The following is a 16,544-nucleotide window of genomic DNA, read 5'->3' as shown; positions in this document are numbered from 1 at the left end:
AAAATTTTACTGCATTTAACATGTTTTCTCTAAGGTTTTTAAACCAAAACACTCAGTAGTTAGAGATAGTTTGGGTTAAATTTTGTTTCATGATCACTTCATTCTAAGAAAGAAGTTTCAACCAGTAATACTCTACATTTAAATGCACTCTGATATTTACTCTCATCTCACTCCCTTCCTCAGTGGACATCTTGCTTATTAAGTAACTGAGAAGGAAAGAGGAGACATTCCTTATTGTAGAAAGAGAGAAAGGAACTAGGGGCCAGCTCTGCCATTTAATGCCAAAAGAGGAGGCCTTAAAAGAGGGGCTAAAGGGTGAGAACCTAGTCATAGGCAGCGTGCCAGTAATTCACACCTCTTTCTCTGATTTTACCACTAAGAAATGCTTCTGTATTGGATTTTTTACATTTGGGTATAAGTCTGGTATTTTATCACAAAGAAATTTGTATCACTCACATTCTTTAATTTCATCTTTCAGTCTTTTCTCCTGATGGTTTATACTATGAGCTAAACAGAATGTCACATAATAAATTGGACTTCAGAGAACATCATGTTATATAAATGCTTAAACAATACCACTGTTTAACTACTGTTACATTAAGGCTCCAGGGAACTATGATGACTTACAGAGATGGCTCAGCTAAGTTTCAACAATCGGTCTCTATAATTTTGTTGTTAGTCTTCAAGAAACTGCCTATGCTGAAAGACAGCTTAATTTTTTTTAAATGTAAAAGGGTTCACATGACCAAAGCTTCATGGTGTGGATTTTCTTACTGATCCTAGTATTTCAAAGAAATAATGATGGTAAAGATTGGAGCCCTAGATTCTCTCTATGATATAGAAGTTTTCAAATGAGAAAAAGCAGCCTTAAAATTCAGACATCCTTTTTCTGGAGATAGGGATGTGAGAATTTTTGTCTTATTGCATATGGATCACAAAACATTAGTTTTTCAGTTTACATTTATCAGTCACGATATATACAAGAAAAACATTTATAGAAACACAAAAAATCCTTTAAACTACTACACTGAGCAAAGGTGAACAAAACCATACAGAAAAAGAAACATCCATAAAAATGAAAATTAACATTAAACATCAATACTTACACAACAAAGCGGACTGTTAGCATAACAAAGCTAACGAAGAGTCACACAGAAAGACATAAGCATCAACCATCAAAATACTACTTTGTCTCAATACCTCCTTCTTCTTTTGGCCTGGGAGGTCACCATGCCCTAAGCATCTAGTTTATTTTATCCTCCCTGCTCTCTCATGCTTCCATCCTTTTCACACTGGGGTACCAGTGCAGGAGGCTCCTGGATGTGGCTAGCCGCGCAGCAGCTCCTAAGGCAGCAGTGGCTGTGCTTCGAGGAATGTAGAGCTTCTGAGAAATCTGGTGCTCAGGAGACAAAATCAAAGACAGCTGGTCCATGGCTCCCTGACTCTTATCTTTGAACACTGTAATAGCATGGCTACTAGAAAAATCTTCATTCTCTAGGCTCTCTGGAGAGCTTTCCACTGAAAAAGAAAGAAAACACAGGTCTTTTCAAGAGGTTTTCACACCCTCCCATTCTAGACCTTTACTAACGTGTGTTACAACCATCTTCTGGTTAGGTGGTGCCAATTACCAATGGCAAAACAGAGAGAAAGAGACTCAGAAACCAGTCAAAAAATGGAAAGGAGATGAGGATGGGGGATCATGCACTGAGATAAAATAAATCTTGTCAGGATGAGGGCAAAGAAGAGAGGAAAAAATATGTACTTGTGAATAAGGAAGGGAAGATCTCTTTCTAGGACATCAAAAAAATAAACTGGATATAATTCCAATTCCAGGGAAGAATCCTTAAGCTCCCTTACTTCCTCCTCTCAGCAGTGAGCAAAATGGTGTCCCACGGGCCTTCTCTATTGTGAAAGTGGTTCCAATTCCAAGTCTGCCAGCATAAAAACAAAACTGACCAAGACTGTGTTTGCTAAGAAATTCCAAAAGCCAATTATCAGCCACAAAAAGAATTCCTTGGGAATTAGTTTAACTAAGAAGAAATAATCTTTGCAATGGAATAAACTGCTGGGAACTCCATGCTGAGAGTTCTTAATAGCCACGGAAGTGGATACTAGCATCCTCACATGTGTACTCTAGACCAGGGCTACTGAAGGAGCTGGTCTATGAATTGTTTGAACCTGCCTACAATGAGAGAAGGAGCTTTTGCCAACATCTAAGCCAACACACTGCTTCCTTCAAGAAAGTCCTCCTTTAGGAAAAAAAAAAAATCTAGGGGAGCTAAACAATGTGCTATTGTGTTGTCCATCATCACAAATGCTTCATAGACTAGTACCGGTATGCTGACTACATTCTGAAAAGCACCGCTCTAGACCTTAAAATTACAGATTTCAAAAATTCAGAAAAAAAATCAGGCATAATCCAATATCTTATTCATCTTTGCATCTAGCAGCAGTAGCATGTGGTACATGTGCCATACACTTATGATAAATTAAATTAAGGAGAATTTTACAGGGTATTCTAAAAAGTAAAACTCTGACCGCAAGACTATAATTAATGCCCACTAGAGTGGAAAAGAGACAGTGAGTTCTAGTGAAATAATGGGGCTTTACAGGAAGTCACTGGTGATCTCAGATTTTAAAAGGTATAAAAACATGAAAGCAGGGACACATGATGAAAGAATTTAAAAGAGTAGCAAAACTTCTGCTTCCAGACATGATGCTAATTAAACAGGGACTGAAAAATAATCTCTCCTGCTTTAAACAACTGAAAAACTGGACAAAGTATATAAAACAACAGCTTTCAGACACTGAACAACAAGCTCAGAGGACAGTGCTCCCTGAGAGATAGGAAACAAAGTGAGCCCTACAAGTGCCTGAGCTCACTGTCAAAATAAAGCCCAGGCTGCAGTACAGGGAGGGAGAGTCCACAGTGACCCTGGAGGTCTCACTGTGCTGAGAAGACAGAGTTTGGAATTCATGGAGGCCAAGTGTCTGGAATTCGTGGGGGAAAAGTACAAGTGAAGAGGCAGCTGCAGAGAGAAAAGAAGCTGGAGACCTGCAGAGGTCGCTTTGAGCCTTAGGCTGGGTAGCGATCTGGCTCACGTATGTGAGGGGACCACCAAGGCCAGGGAGAAAACCTACCTGAAAGGAGTAGGCAGAACAATCACTAGGCATTTTATACTGGGGCAAAATAGTTTGTGTTCCCACCAGCTACGGTGTAAAGACATCCTAACACACAGGACACCAAGTCCCGTCGATACCCTCAGAAAGGTACTGCCTAGCAGGGCCAATAGACTTAAGGCTTTTCTAAATCAGCCTAATGAAACCTAAAATAAACACAGAAATAATCAAACCAATTTCAGGTAATTTAATTACATTCCTACCCCCCCCAATAAATTATACATAGACAGCAGGGAGGGAGGGAAAGAAGGAAGAAGGAAGGGAGGGTGGGAGGGAAGAAGGAAGAAAAAGAGATTCAGCCAACAATATATAATTCAGCATCTGCCATCCAATAAAAAATTACCAGATATACAAAGAAGCAGAAAAATATGACTGGTAATTAGGAGAAAAACCAATCAGTAGAAGACAATTCAGAAATGACAGATGACAGAATGCAGAAATGACACATATGCTAGAATCACAAGACAAGGGTATTAAAATAGCTGTCATAAGAACACTCCAAGGGGCTTCCCTGGTGGCGCAGTGGTTGAGAATCTGCCTGCCAATGCAGGGGACACGGGTTCGAGCCCTGGTCTGGGAAGATCCCACATGCCGAGGAGCGACTAGGCCCGTGAGCCACAATTACTGAGCCTGCGCGTCTGGAGCTTGTGCTCCGCAACAAGAGAGGCCGCGACAGTGAGAGGCCCGCGCACCGCGGTGAAGAGTGGCCCCCGCTTGCCGCAACTAGAGAAAGCCCTCGCACAGAAACGAAGACCGAACACAGCCAAAAATAAATAAATAAATAAATAAAATAATAATAAATTAAAAAAAAAAAGAACACTCCAAGTATTCAAGAAGTGAATGATGAGTATGCTGAAGGGAAAGATGGAAGATATAAAAAAGACCCAAACCAAACCCTAGAGATTATAAATTGAACTTCTGAGATGAAAAATATACTGGATGGGAAAAGAACATATTAAACACTGAACAAGAAAAGGTTATATTATGCTCATAGATCAGAAGACTCAATATTGTTAACATGTCACTTCTCCCCAACTTGATCTAGAGATTAAAAAAAAATCCCAATAAAACTTTTAGCAGGCTTTCGGTAGAAATTAAATTAATCCTAAAATTCATATGGAATATGACCTAGAATAGCCAAAACAATTTGAAAAAGAAGAACAAATTTATATGATTTCAAGACTTACTATAAAGCCACAAAAATCAAGACAGTGGTATAAAGGCAGACGTAATAGTAATAGAACAGAATGAAAGTCCAGAAATAGACCCTCACATATACAACTTAATTGGCTTTTGACAAAGACATCAAGGCAGTTTAATGGAGAAAGGACAGTCTTTTCAATAAATCATGCTGAAACAGCTGAATATTTATATGTAATCAAAATAAACACTGATCCTTACATCACACCATACACAAAAATTAACAAACTAGATCACAGACCTAATGCAGGACCTAAAACTATAGAACTTTTATAAGAAAATGTAAGAGAAAGTCTTAGTTACTTGAGTTAGGAGAGATTTCTAAATAGGACACAAAAAGTTCAAACTATAAAGGAAAAAAAGAATCAACAAATCTGATTTCATCAAAAGGAAAACTTTTGCTCCTCCAAGGATGCCGTTGTTAAGGAAATGAAAAGGCAAGCCACATACCTGAAATATTTGCAACAGATGTATCTGACAAAGGTTTTGTATCTAGAATAAAGAATTTTTACAAATCAATAAAAAGAAGATAATCCAATAAAAATGCGCAATTCACTAAAGAAGATATACAGATGGTACATAAACACATGAAAACATAGTCAACATCACTGGCAAACAGGGAAATGTAAATTAAAACCACAAGAAGATACCACCACACACCCACTAGAATGGTAAAATTTTAAAAGACTGGCGATATAATATGTTGCCAAGAAGATGAAGCAATCAGAACTTATGTATATCGCTGGTGTGAATTACCAAATGGTTCAGCCACTTTGGAAAATATTTTGGCAGTTCTTAAAAAGTTAAACAGGGGCTTCCCTGGTGGTGCAGTGGTTAAGAATCCGCCTGCCAATGCAGGGGACACAGGTTCCATCCCTGGTCCAGGAAGATCCCACGTGCCGCGGAGTAACTAAGCCCGTGTGCCACAACTACTGAGCCAGAGCTCAAGAGCCACAACTACTGAGCCTGTGTGCCACAACTACTAAAGCCCACACGCTTATAGACCATGCTCCGCAACAAGAGAAGCCACCGCAATGAGAAGCCCATGCACTGCAACAAAGAGTAGCCCGCACTCGCTGCAACTAGAGAAAGCCCACGCGCAGCAACAAAGACCCAACGCAGCCAAAAATAAATAAATAAATAGATTAAAAAAAAAAAAAAAAAAAAAGTTAAACATGCAGTTAGCATATGACCCAGCAATTCCACTCCAAGGTACTTGCTGAATAGAAATAAAAAACATATGTCTACACAAAGAGCTGTATGTGAACACTCATAGCAGCTTTATTCATAATGGCCCAAATCTGGAAACAATCCAGATGTCTGTCATCTGGTGAACAGAAAAACAAATTGTGGCATTTCCATACAACTGGGTACTACTCAACAATGAATAGGAACAAACTTTAGACACCAGCAACAACATAAATGAATCTCTAAAAATCACGCTAAATGAAAGAAATCAGACATAAAAACTACATACTGTATGACTCCCTTTATATGAAATTCTAGAAAAGGAAAAGTAACATGCCAGAAGCCAGAAAGTAGGGGGAGGGAATGACTGCAAAGGGATATGAGGAAGCCTTTTAGACTGATGGAAATATTCTATTATCATGACTGTGGTGCTTATTACAAGACTGTACACATTGGTCAGAACTCACAGCATTGTACACTTAAAAACTGGCAAATTTTACCGTGCATAAACCTGACCCCGCCACCCCCCAAATTGCAGAAAAAAAAAAGAAGAGTGGCAAAGTGAAAGGGAACAATTGGAGGAGTTCAGACAAATGCTAACATCAGCAATTTTTCAAGTCATGTTCTGAAAAGATAAATGAAGGTTTTTAACAACATGGCAAACCATTGCATTTGTCAACTGTATGTCAACCTACCTGAACCAGAGTGTTTTTGTGGGGAAGCGACCACTGCAGGAGTTGAGTTGAGCGCTGCTGTGGACAGCTGAATTTGCTCTGGCCGAGTCTCAATGCTGCTAGGCTCAAATTGGCCACCTTCTGCTGACTGCTGCGACTGGATAAGAGAGATGTAGAGCTCCTCCAATTCGGGCAACGCGGGAGAATCTGAGGAACTCTTTAAGTCTGGTTGCTACAGAACGGGGAAAATGGGGCAAAAGCATGAAAAGTAACTGTTAGTTCAACAGTAAGAACTAAGTCTATTTTGTTTCCTTACTTATATACAAAAGAATATTTTCATATCATAATTAATAAATAAATCTCCCCACTTTAAAAAATCTAGATACTCTCTGGAAAACAAGTCCTTCTCCAACTTAGTGACCATTAATTCAAGAAGCATTTATTGAATGCATATTATGAGCAAACATGGTACTGAGGGCTGCCAAGGAAGAACGGCAGGAAATGAGAGAAATAACATTCACTGAGCACTCACTGTCAGGCACAGTGCTAGGTTCTTGGCATGTGTTTCTTCAATGAAACATCAGAACGTTTTTCTAGGTTAGGTGTTGTTACATCTTCTTTATTACCGCTTCCTTTACTTAGCATAATGCTTTTTTACAAGAGGCTTACCAAGTTATCCAATGTCAACCAGTAAGTGACAAGGCAGAGAGATGAACTCAGGCTAGCCTATGTTCTCTCTGCTCCATCACACTGCCCCCCAGTAAATACGGTCCCTGTCCCTAAGGAGCTCACAGTCCTCGGCTAGGGAAACAGTACACGTGCTGCAGGTGGCCATGAAGAAGGCATTAACTGCATTCCGCAGCATCAACAACATGCTAGGAGAACACAAAGGACTTAAAGGAAGGCTCCTCAGAAGAAGTGACAAAATGGAGTACTAAGAATCAGGGTTTGAGAGGAAAAGATGAACTTCCCAAACAAAGCCTCGATTTGGGCTAAAGTGAATGAAGTGCCAAATTTTAATCAATAGATCCTATATCCTACCACAGAGTCACTGCTGAAATAGCTACAGTTTACGGTGATTCAGAGAATTTGTCTTCTGTGATGCTAACTGGCACTGACGATTAAGTGGGCCCCATCAGGACCAGGCCGTGACGAACCAACCTAAGTGGCTGACAGCCTGGGATCTGCCCAGCGTAAACGGAAACAAAATTTATACAAACAGAAAATGTAGCTTTGTGTGTTCTTTAGGCTGTGGAGTAGACATTTAATATCAGCTGGCATTCCTTTTGCATTCCTTTCTTCTTCCATTATGAAACACCTTGTACATTTTCAAACATGGCTGGCATGGATGTGACTGATATATAATTATGTCATATACAAATGGCCGTGCCCCTTTATTTGGCAGCAAAAATGAAAACTCTAAAAGTCCACATAGCTACCCTGCCATACAATATTCTACTTCAGGAGAGCAAAGAGCTGGATTCAAATTTTTGCTTAATTTATGCAGCTTCATGTATGTGCTTTAGCTACCCTTTAAGTTTATTCTCACTGAAAATGAGGTTCTTTCAATAAAGCTTCAGTAATAATTAAGTAAATATTAATATGGCAAACTTTTAGAGCTGGAAAGATCATTAGTCCAAATCAGTCCTTGCAGATGGATAAACTAAGGCCCCAAAAGCCAACTTGTTCAAACTTGTGGTAAAGACTAAGCCATAGATTACAGAACTCCCAGACAGGCGTTCTTTACACTAAGCCCTGCTGCCTATTTTCAGTAGTTTAACAACAATCAAAATCAGAAACAGTTTTTTTAAAAGCTGTATCTTTTTTTCTTTCCTGATAAATATGATTTTGAAGAAAGACAAATTGTTAAAACATATTTAAATGCATTCTCACAGCTTTTCACACTGGAAAAAAAGAACATAGGTAAATGCCTTCTAAATTTGAATGCCAGTACTGAAAGCAAGTACCTGTGGTCAACTTAAGCACTCAATTGAAAAGTAAGAGTCTCTTCCTCTAAACAGTGGTTTAGAGTGCTGCTGCTCAAAATGTGATTCACCATCAAGCAGCTTCAGCATCAGCTGGAAGCTTGTAAGACATGGAGAACCTCGGTCCCCATACCAGATCTGCTCAATCAGAATCTGCACTTTCGTAAGATTCTCAGGTGATCTGTATGAACATTATAGTTTGAGAAGCATTGCTCTACCAGATTTATCCCTCTATAGTTATCAACTACTGACTCCCTCATAGTTGTCTGAAAATATACCTTTATGGAACTAGAGGTTAGTGGCAGATTTTCAAGAAACATGTTCATGATTTCTGAAACATTAACTTATGCAATCAAAAGCATAGCCCAAAACCACAATAACATACAACTTCATGCCCACTAGGATGGCTATAATTTTTTAAACTAGATAATAACAAGTGTTGGCCTCTCTGACATAAATCACAGCAAGATCTTTTTTGATCCATCCCCTAGAGTAATGGAAATAAAAACAAAAATAAACAAATGGGACCTAATGAAACTTCAAAGCTTTTGCACAGCAAAGGAAACCATAAACAAGACGAAAAGACAACCCTCAGAATGGGAGAAAATATTTGCAAACGAATCAACAGACAAAGGATTAATCTCCAAAATATATAAACAGCTCATTCAGCTCAATATTAAAGAAACAAACACCCCAATCCCAAAATGGGCAGAAGACCTAAATAGACATTTCTCCAAAGAAGACATATAGACGGCCACGAAGCACATGAAAAGATGCTCAACATCACGAATTATTAGAGAAATGCAAATCAAAACTACAATGAGATATCACCTCACACCAGTTAGAATGGGCATCATCAGAAAATCTACAAATGACAAATGCTGGAGAGGGTGTGGAGAAAAGGGAACCCTCTTGCACTGTTGGTGGGAATGTAAATTGATATAGCCACTATGGAGAACAATATGGAGGTTCCTTAAAAAACTAAAAATAGAATTACCATATGACCCAGCAATCCCACTACTGGGCATATACCCAGAGAAAACCGTAATTCAAAAAGACACATGCACCCGAATGTTCATTGCAGCACTATTTACAATAGCCAGGTCATGGAAGCAACCTAAATGCCCATCGACAGACGAATGGATAAAGAAGTTGTGGTACATATATACAATGGAATATCACTCAGCCATAAAAAGGAACGAAATTGAGTCATTTGTTGAGACATGGATGGATCTAGAGACTGTCATACAGAGTGAAGTAAGTCAGAAAGAGAAAAACAAATATCGTATATTAATGCATGTATGTGGAACCTAGAAAAATGGTACAGATGAGCCGGTTTGCAGGGCAGAAGTTGAGACACGGATGTAGAGAACAGACATATGGACACCAAGGGGGGAAAACTGCAGTGGGGTGGGGATGGTGGTGTGCTGAACTGGGCGATTGGGATTGACATGTATACACTGATGTGTATAAAATTGATGACTAATAAGAACCTGCAGTATAAAAAAACAAACAAAACAACTAATACTAAACTTTCATTGGGTTATTTGTATGGAAATATGTTAATATAAATGTTTCAGACATTACATGAAATTTCTAAAAATCATATGTTCTGGTATAATGTTATAAGTCATAATCCTAGTTATTACTTTAAAATGTATATCTCAGAAATAACTAATTTTCTTGTCAGCTGCATTATTATGAACTTTCATCAAATCTTTAACCATGGTCATTTTTAAGTCTTTTGTCATTTACAGACAGTTCTGGGTGTACTCTGATGCTTTTGCAAATATGTTCCTATAAAAGGGTTTCATCTTCAAGAAATTCATGGAAAAGACTCTGACAAGTACAGGTTTCTGGTAACTGACTGTACTGCTGAACTGAATGAATAAGCATTTTCAGAACTCTAATGAAAAACTGATGAACTCATAAAAGTGCTAACAAAAGATCAAGATGAAAAAAAATTAATTACATGGGATTGAGTGAACTGATGAGGATGAGTATAATTTTTGTGACTTTCTGTTTGAATTAAAAAAAAAAAATCCCACAAGGACTCAGAGGCAAAGAATATACAAATCAATTTTCACTGCAAAGTAAAGGAGCTGTTACAGTGGAGGATTACTGGACTGAATGTCAATATTATGACATAGTATGAGTGTGTTTCATGTTTGGTAATTGCAATCATTGTTGCTTTTGTTGTGGTCATCCATGTACAATGCTTGGTGTCAGTCTATTTATCTCTTGTAAAAATAAAATACAGTGTGTGTGTGTGAAAAAAAAAAAAATCAAGTGTTGGCAAAGATGTGGACAAATTGGAACACTCTTATATTGCTGGTGGGAATGTAAAATGGTGCAAGTGCTTGGAAAAGTTTGGCAATTCCTCAAAACACTAAACATAGAGTTACCATAGGACCCAGCCATTCAACTCCTAGGTATATACCTAAGAAAACTGAAAACATATGTCCACATAAAAACACATACACAAATGTCACAGCAGCATTATTCATAATAGCAGAAAAACAGAAACAACTCAAATGTCCGTCAGCTGATACACGGATAAACAAAACGTGGTCTATCCATACAATGGATTATTCAGCCATAAAAAGAAGTACTGATACATGACACAACATGATGAACCTTGAGAACATTACGCTAAGAAGCCAGACACAAAAGGCCACACACTGTATTGATTCCAATTATATGAAATGTCTTGAAGAATAAGTAAATCAATAGAGAAAGTAAGATTAGTGGTTGCCTGGGGGGAAGAGGGTTGGGGAGATTGGGTGGGGGTGACAGCTGAAGAATGCAGGGTTTCTTTTTGAGATAATGAAAATGTTCTGAAATTCTTATGGTGATGGAAGCACAATATGCTAGTAAACTAGTGAATATACTAAAAGCCGTTGAATTGTACACTTTAAATGGGTGAACTGTATGGTATGTATGTTATATCTCAATTAAGCTGAGGAGACAGAGGATGGAGTCTGAGCCCCACGAAGGCAGAGGAGCTTTGACAAACTCCTCAGGCTTTCAGCTGAGATCTCCAAAGAATCATGCTTTAGGAGTAAGAGCCACATCCAAGGAGTAGGGACAAAAGTGAAATACAGCAGTCCTCACCAAACCTAAACCAAGCTTCAATATGTGTGAAGGTGACTGGCTGGTATCTGCCAGCCACTAGACAACTGAACCCTCTTTGGAGGAAGCTATCTCATCCAGAGCCTCTCTAATTTTTTACCCATAATGTTCAACATTCAATTAAAAAGAACAATGAGGTATGCTCCGCCTGTCTTTCCCCTCCCCTGAATGCCCAAAACAGGATCAAATGACAAGATCAAATAGAGAAAAAAGACAGTAAGAACACACTCAAAGGTAATTCAGATACTGAAATTATCTGTGAAAAACTTTAAAATAACTATGATTAACATGTTCAAGAAAATGGAAGTTACAGACAAAATTGAGGAAAATATGGAGAATTTAAATGGAGAACTGGAATCTATAAAATAAAGAAAAGAATCAAATGGACATTCTAGAGCTGGAAAATAACATGTTTGAAATTAAGAGCTCAATGTGTGGGTTTAACAGCAGACTGGATCCTGTAGAAGACAGGACTAGTGCACTGGAAGAATCAATATAAAACCTCCAAACAGAGGCATTGCAAAAGTAAAAAAGAGAGTGAACAAGAAAACAGAGCCCAAGTGGGACTCAGCCAAAAGTGAGTAGAACTGAAAAAAGTATGTAGAACTGAAATGCCAGCAGGAAAGGAGAGAGATAATGAGGCAGAAGTAGTGTTTGATTAGATAAATGGACCAGAATTTTCTAAAACTGATGAACAGTATCAATCTGCTGATTTAATAAGCTCAGTGATACATATGCAGAATAAATCCAAAGGAAATCACATCTAGATATATAATTATCAAAATGCTAAAAGTAAAAGACAGAAAAATCTTAAAAGAAGCCAGAGGGGGAGAAAAAGACATACCTTCAAAGGAGCAATGGTAACTGACAGCTGGCAATTCAACAGAAGCCAGAACATAAAGGAATGACATCTTCAAAGTACTGAAAGAAAACAGTGCCAACCTATAATTCAATACTCATGGAGAATATCCACCAAAAAGGAAGATTAAAGTCAGAAATATGGGAAATTAAACATCATACTCCCGAACAACCAATGGGTCAAAAAAGATCAAAGGTAATTAGAAAATATTCTGAGACAGACAAAAATGAAAACACACAGTATACCAAAATTTATGGGATGCAGCAAAGGAAGAATTAAGAGGGATGTTTCTAGCAATAAAACATTAAAAACACATTAAAAAAGGAAGAAAGATCTCAAACAACTCAATTTTACACCTTAAGGAACTAAGAAAAGAAGAACAAACCAAGACCAAAGTTAGCACAAGGAAATAGTAAAAATTAGAGCAGAAATAAATGAAATAGAGAAAAGAAAAAAATCAATGAAACTAAGAGTTGTTTTATATATTGAAAATATAAACAAAACTGAGAAACCTTTAGCTAGACTAATGAAGAAAAAAAGACTCAAATGATATCAGAAAAGAAAAAACATTACAACTAATGCCACAGAATTGAAAAGGATTTTAAGAGACCATTACAAACAACTGTACACAAACAAACTGAATAACCTGAAAGAAATGGATAAATGCTTAGAAACATACAGTCTTGCAAGATTGAATTAGGAAGAAATAGAAAATCTGAACAGACAGATTACTAGTAATGAAATTGAATCAGTAATCAAAAACCTCCCAACAAAGAAAAACACAAGATAAGATGGCTTCACTGGTAAAATTCTACCAAACATTTAAAGAATAATTAATACCAATTCTTCTCAAAGTCTTCCAAAAAACTGAACACTCCCAAACTCATTTTACAAGGCCAGCATTACCCAGATACCAGAGGGATAGTGGTTTTTTTCTGAAGGGGTGATGAAAATGTTCTAAAATGGATTATACGGGTGGTTGCACAAGTCTGTGTATACTAAAAGTTATTTGAATTGCATACTTGAAGTGAATTACATGGTATGTGAGTTATAGTTCAATAAAGCTATTATATCTTTAAAAAAAACTACCTGAGAAACAAAATATAACAGTTTATTTTATCCTAAAGCTAAATCTGTGCTTTAAGTAACCTACATTTCTGGAACAGACTGTTCTATGTAATGCAGCATACTTTTATCAATGATCTCATGCAAAGTAACCATATTCTGTAGAAAATGTATCACTCAGAAGGTTCATCTTCCACAAATCTGCTTTTCAACAATTCTCCTATACTTGAGTGCTTCATTTTCAATGTAATGCACAAAAGTACAGAGACCGTTAGCCAAATTTCACGATTCACACAAATAGTCCTGCTGTTTTCAGGATGGAGAAACACAAAACAAACGGATTTTGTTCCAGGGTTAGTGTTTTCTGCCAAAGCAACAAAAAGAAAAAAACTGGCCTAGATGATAGGACAGATACAGAACTTAAAATGTATGGTTAAGTGAAAATACCTGTTTTCTCTATCCCTAATGTAGAGGCTTAATCAATCTTTTAATTCTAGTCTCAGAATTTTTCTCTGGAGAGATGAATAACTATAGTAAGTTAAATGAAATTTATTTTTAAATAAACATACATTTTTATGTATATGTATTGTGCCAAATGCTAAGAGAGGGATCATTAACCAGAATTTTACTTTCTAAAAATGAAAGTACTTCCTCATGAAAACTTGTCACAATAACATTCATTAGACATTTACCTTTTGAATTCTGGTTGTGCCAGTATTTTTTTCTTGAGCACCCAGTCCTTCTAGGTTTTGAACTTCTACTTTCTTTTCACTCACAAGACCTGAAGGCTGCCATGAATCATCCCATATATCTTTGGGTGTAGAAAAACACCAATCCTATAGAGAAAAAAATTGCAAAAATAAACTGAGATATAGTGCCATATGATCCAAATGGAGGATAACTTGGGCAAGGTAAAGGCAAAGAGGCAATGTATACTAAACAAGAAAAGATATTTATTAACTTTCTATATCAGTGTGAGTTTTCCCCCTTGCTTCATTGGTCCATGCCCAATACACTGAATTCCTCTGAATACACAGATCACATAAAAAAACCCACAACTCTCTTTGTAGTATTTTCTTCAATACTGTTTTCATGGTTAGATGATTTTCATGATCATCCAGTATTTAAATGGCACAAATAACAAGGGGCAACTTAAGTGTTGATATTTCTTCTTTCTAAGAGCTGGTGGAAAATAGATTAAAATTTAAATATATAGGGCCCAATATTAGTAAATATACTCACTGCAGAGATCCAGACATAATATTACAAGGCAATGCAATAAAAATTAAATTAGGGAAAACTTTATTTTTAGATCCTAAGGCTTTGACTAGGTGCCAATGGTAAAACAAAAATCATTATGATTGATAGGATAGATAGCCACAATAAGTCCATGGTTTACTCTCCCCTGCTTCATCCTGCCCCCATCCCTAACACTACCATCTTTGGTGGGGGGGTGGGGGTGGGAATACATTCTTCTGAATTATTGTCTGATTAATCCCTATGAAATGCAGAATGCATAGCTTTTTTGAGGCTTGGACAATTACATTAATATTTCCTTTTGCAGTAGTGATTTGCTTTATGTTTTCCCAAGGATCTAACCTTCTGTGGCATTTCTTTACATGATGAATATGGTTTCTTTCCACCAAGGCTTGAGGTAGATAAGTGGGAGGCAGCATCACTTCCTTCTCCCATTCCAGCCTGCAAAGGTAACCAGTTCTCATCCCATATATCATCACCTATGGTTACTGACTCCAGGCATGGCATTCCAGTGGGAATCTCATCCTAGAATGTATCAGGTGACAAATAAAACTTTAATTTATGGTTCCTGTATGGATACATTTTGAAATTTAGGTTTACAATTTTTCCTAACTCCAGGTAAAGATGGCAGTTCGAGTACATAATTTATTACTCTCTCTCCTGACACATCACCAAAATAAAATAATTTAAGGTATAAACTTATGGTCAAAGAGAATGTAAAAGGAGAAAACATCACCTATGTTCTGGATACAGGGAATCAGACAACTGACAACTTATTAAGCAGTCCTGAGAAAGTGGAATCCTGAGCTTGGAGCAGGAAAAACTGAGAGTCAACCCAAATTTATACCATAAATACTGCAAAAGTTCAGGAATTGCTCCTACAGAGTTTTTGGAATTGAGGGTGTAAAGTGGGAATGAAAACAAGAGCTCTCGTTAAAAGTCTGTGTAAGAAGCAGTTAGATCTCCAGGTACCCTCCCCTATTTAAAAAACCCAGGAAACTACACCTCTTCCTCCTGCTGGAAGACTAGAGGTCTTCTGGAGGGTAAAGCTGAGGACGGTGCAAGTATATAATAAAAACAGTGGAATTAAATGAAGGGTCGTTTTATACTGAATATAGAGCTCTGTCACTCTCTCTTTTTTTTTTTTTTTTTGTCACTCTCTTTTTGATAGCAGGACAGAGATGAGAGTAAAGAATGCACAAACTTGAAGATAGATCCAATCTGATTATCCAGTCTGAACAACTGAGAAAAAAATTGGGAAAACACACAAACATACGTACAAAAATAGAGCCTCAGGGACCTATGGGACAATACCAAAAGGTTTAACATTTGTGTCGTCAAAGTCCAAGAAGAAGAAAAGAATGCAGTGCAGAAAAGTTATTTGAAGAAATATGTCTGAAAACTTCCCAAATTTGGTTTGGGAAGACACAGACCTACAGATTTGAAAAGCTTAGCAAAACTCAAACAGGATAAACTCAAAGAAATTCATGCCTACATAGATTGCAATCAACATGGTGAAAACTAAAGACAAACAAATATCTTGAATGAAGCCAAAGAAAAATTACACATTATTATAGTGGAAAAACAATTTCAACACTGCACATCTTGTATCAGAAAACATGAAAGCTAGAAGGAAGTGAAATGGAATTTTTAAAGGGTTGAAAGAAAAGAACTGGCAACCTAGAATTCTACATCCAGCAAAAGCATCCTTTAAGAATGAAGATGAAATAAATACATTCTCAATGAAGAAAACAAAAATAATTTGTTTTCTACAGACTTGCCCTAAAAGAATCACTAAAGGGAGTTCTTTGAATAGAAAGGAGATGATACCAGAAGGAAACTTGGAATATCAGAAATAAAGGAAGAGCAACAGAAAAAGTAGATATCTGGGTAAATATAATAGACTATTCCCCTCTTGAATTTTTCAGAATGTTTGAAGATGGAAAGCAAAAAATATAACATTATAAATTCTCAATATACATAGTTATTATACATAGTAGAAAA

At 37.1% G+C, this 16,544-nt stretch overlaps 1 protein-coding gene across 7 annotated transcripts in view; it reads right to left on the bottom strand.

The window, feature by feature from the left end:
- Positions 1 to 1,072: 1,072 nt before the first annotated feature.
- TDRD5 (tudor domain containing 5) overlaps positions 1,073 to 16,544 on the bottom strand; it is a 98,647-nt gene continuing 83,175 nt past the window's right edge. For 5 of the 7 annotated variants that reach the window (XM_059903778.1, XM_059903824.1, XM_059903815.1 and 2 more), the window contains 5 exons: positions 14,883 to 15,065; positions 13,976 to 14,119; positions 6,264 to 6,474; positions 4,831 to 4,872; positions 1,073 to 1,518 (listed from right to left, as the gene is read on the bottom strand). In XM_059903778.1, the coding sequence (XP_059759761.1) occupies positions 1,271 to 1,518; positions 4,831 to 4,872; positions 6,264 to 6,474; positions 13,976 to 14,119; positions 14,883 to 15,065 (828 nt within the window). In that variant the 3' untranslated portion in view covers positions 1,073 to 1,270. The remainder of the gene's footprint in view (positions 1,519 to 4,830; positions 4,873 to 6,263; positions 6,475 to 13,975; positions 14,120 to 14,882; positions 15,066 to 16,544) is intronic. The other 2 variants (XM_059903808.1, XM_059903833.1) reach the window with 1 other exon arrangement.

Source organism: Balaenoptera ricei, chromosome 1 (genome assembly GCF_028023285.1).
Source record: "Balaenoptera ricei isolate mBalRic1 chromosome 1, mBalRic1.hap2, whole genome shotgun sequence".
NCBI classification, from domain to species: domain Eukaryota; kingdom Metazoa; phylum Chordata; class Mammalia; order Artiodactyla; family Balaenopteridae; genus Balaenoptera; species Balaenoptera ricei.
Note: the sequence above shows the minus strand (reverse complement) of the source record. Positions and strands in the feature narration are given on the sequence as shown.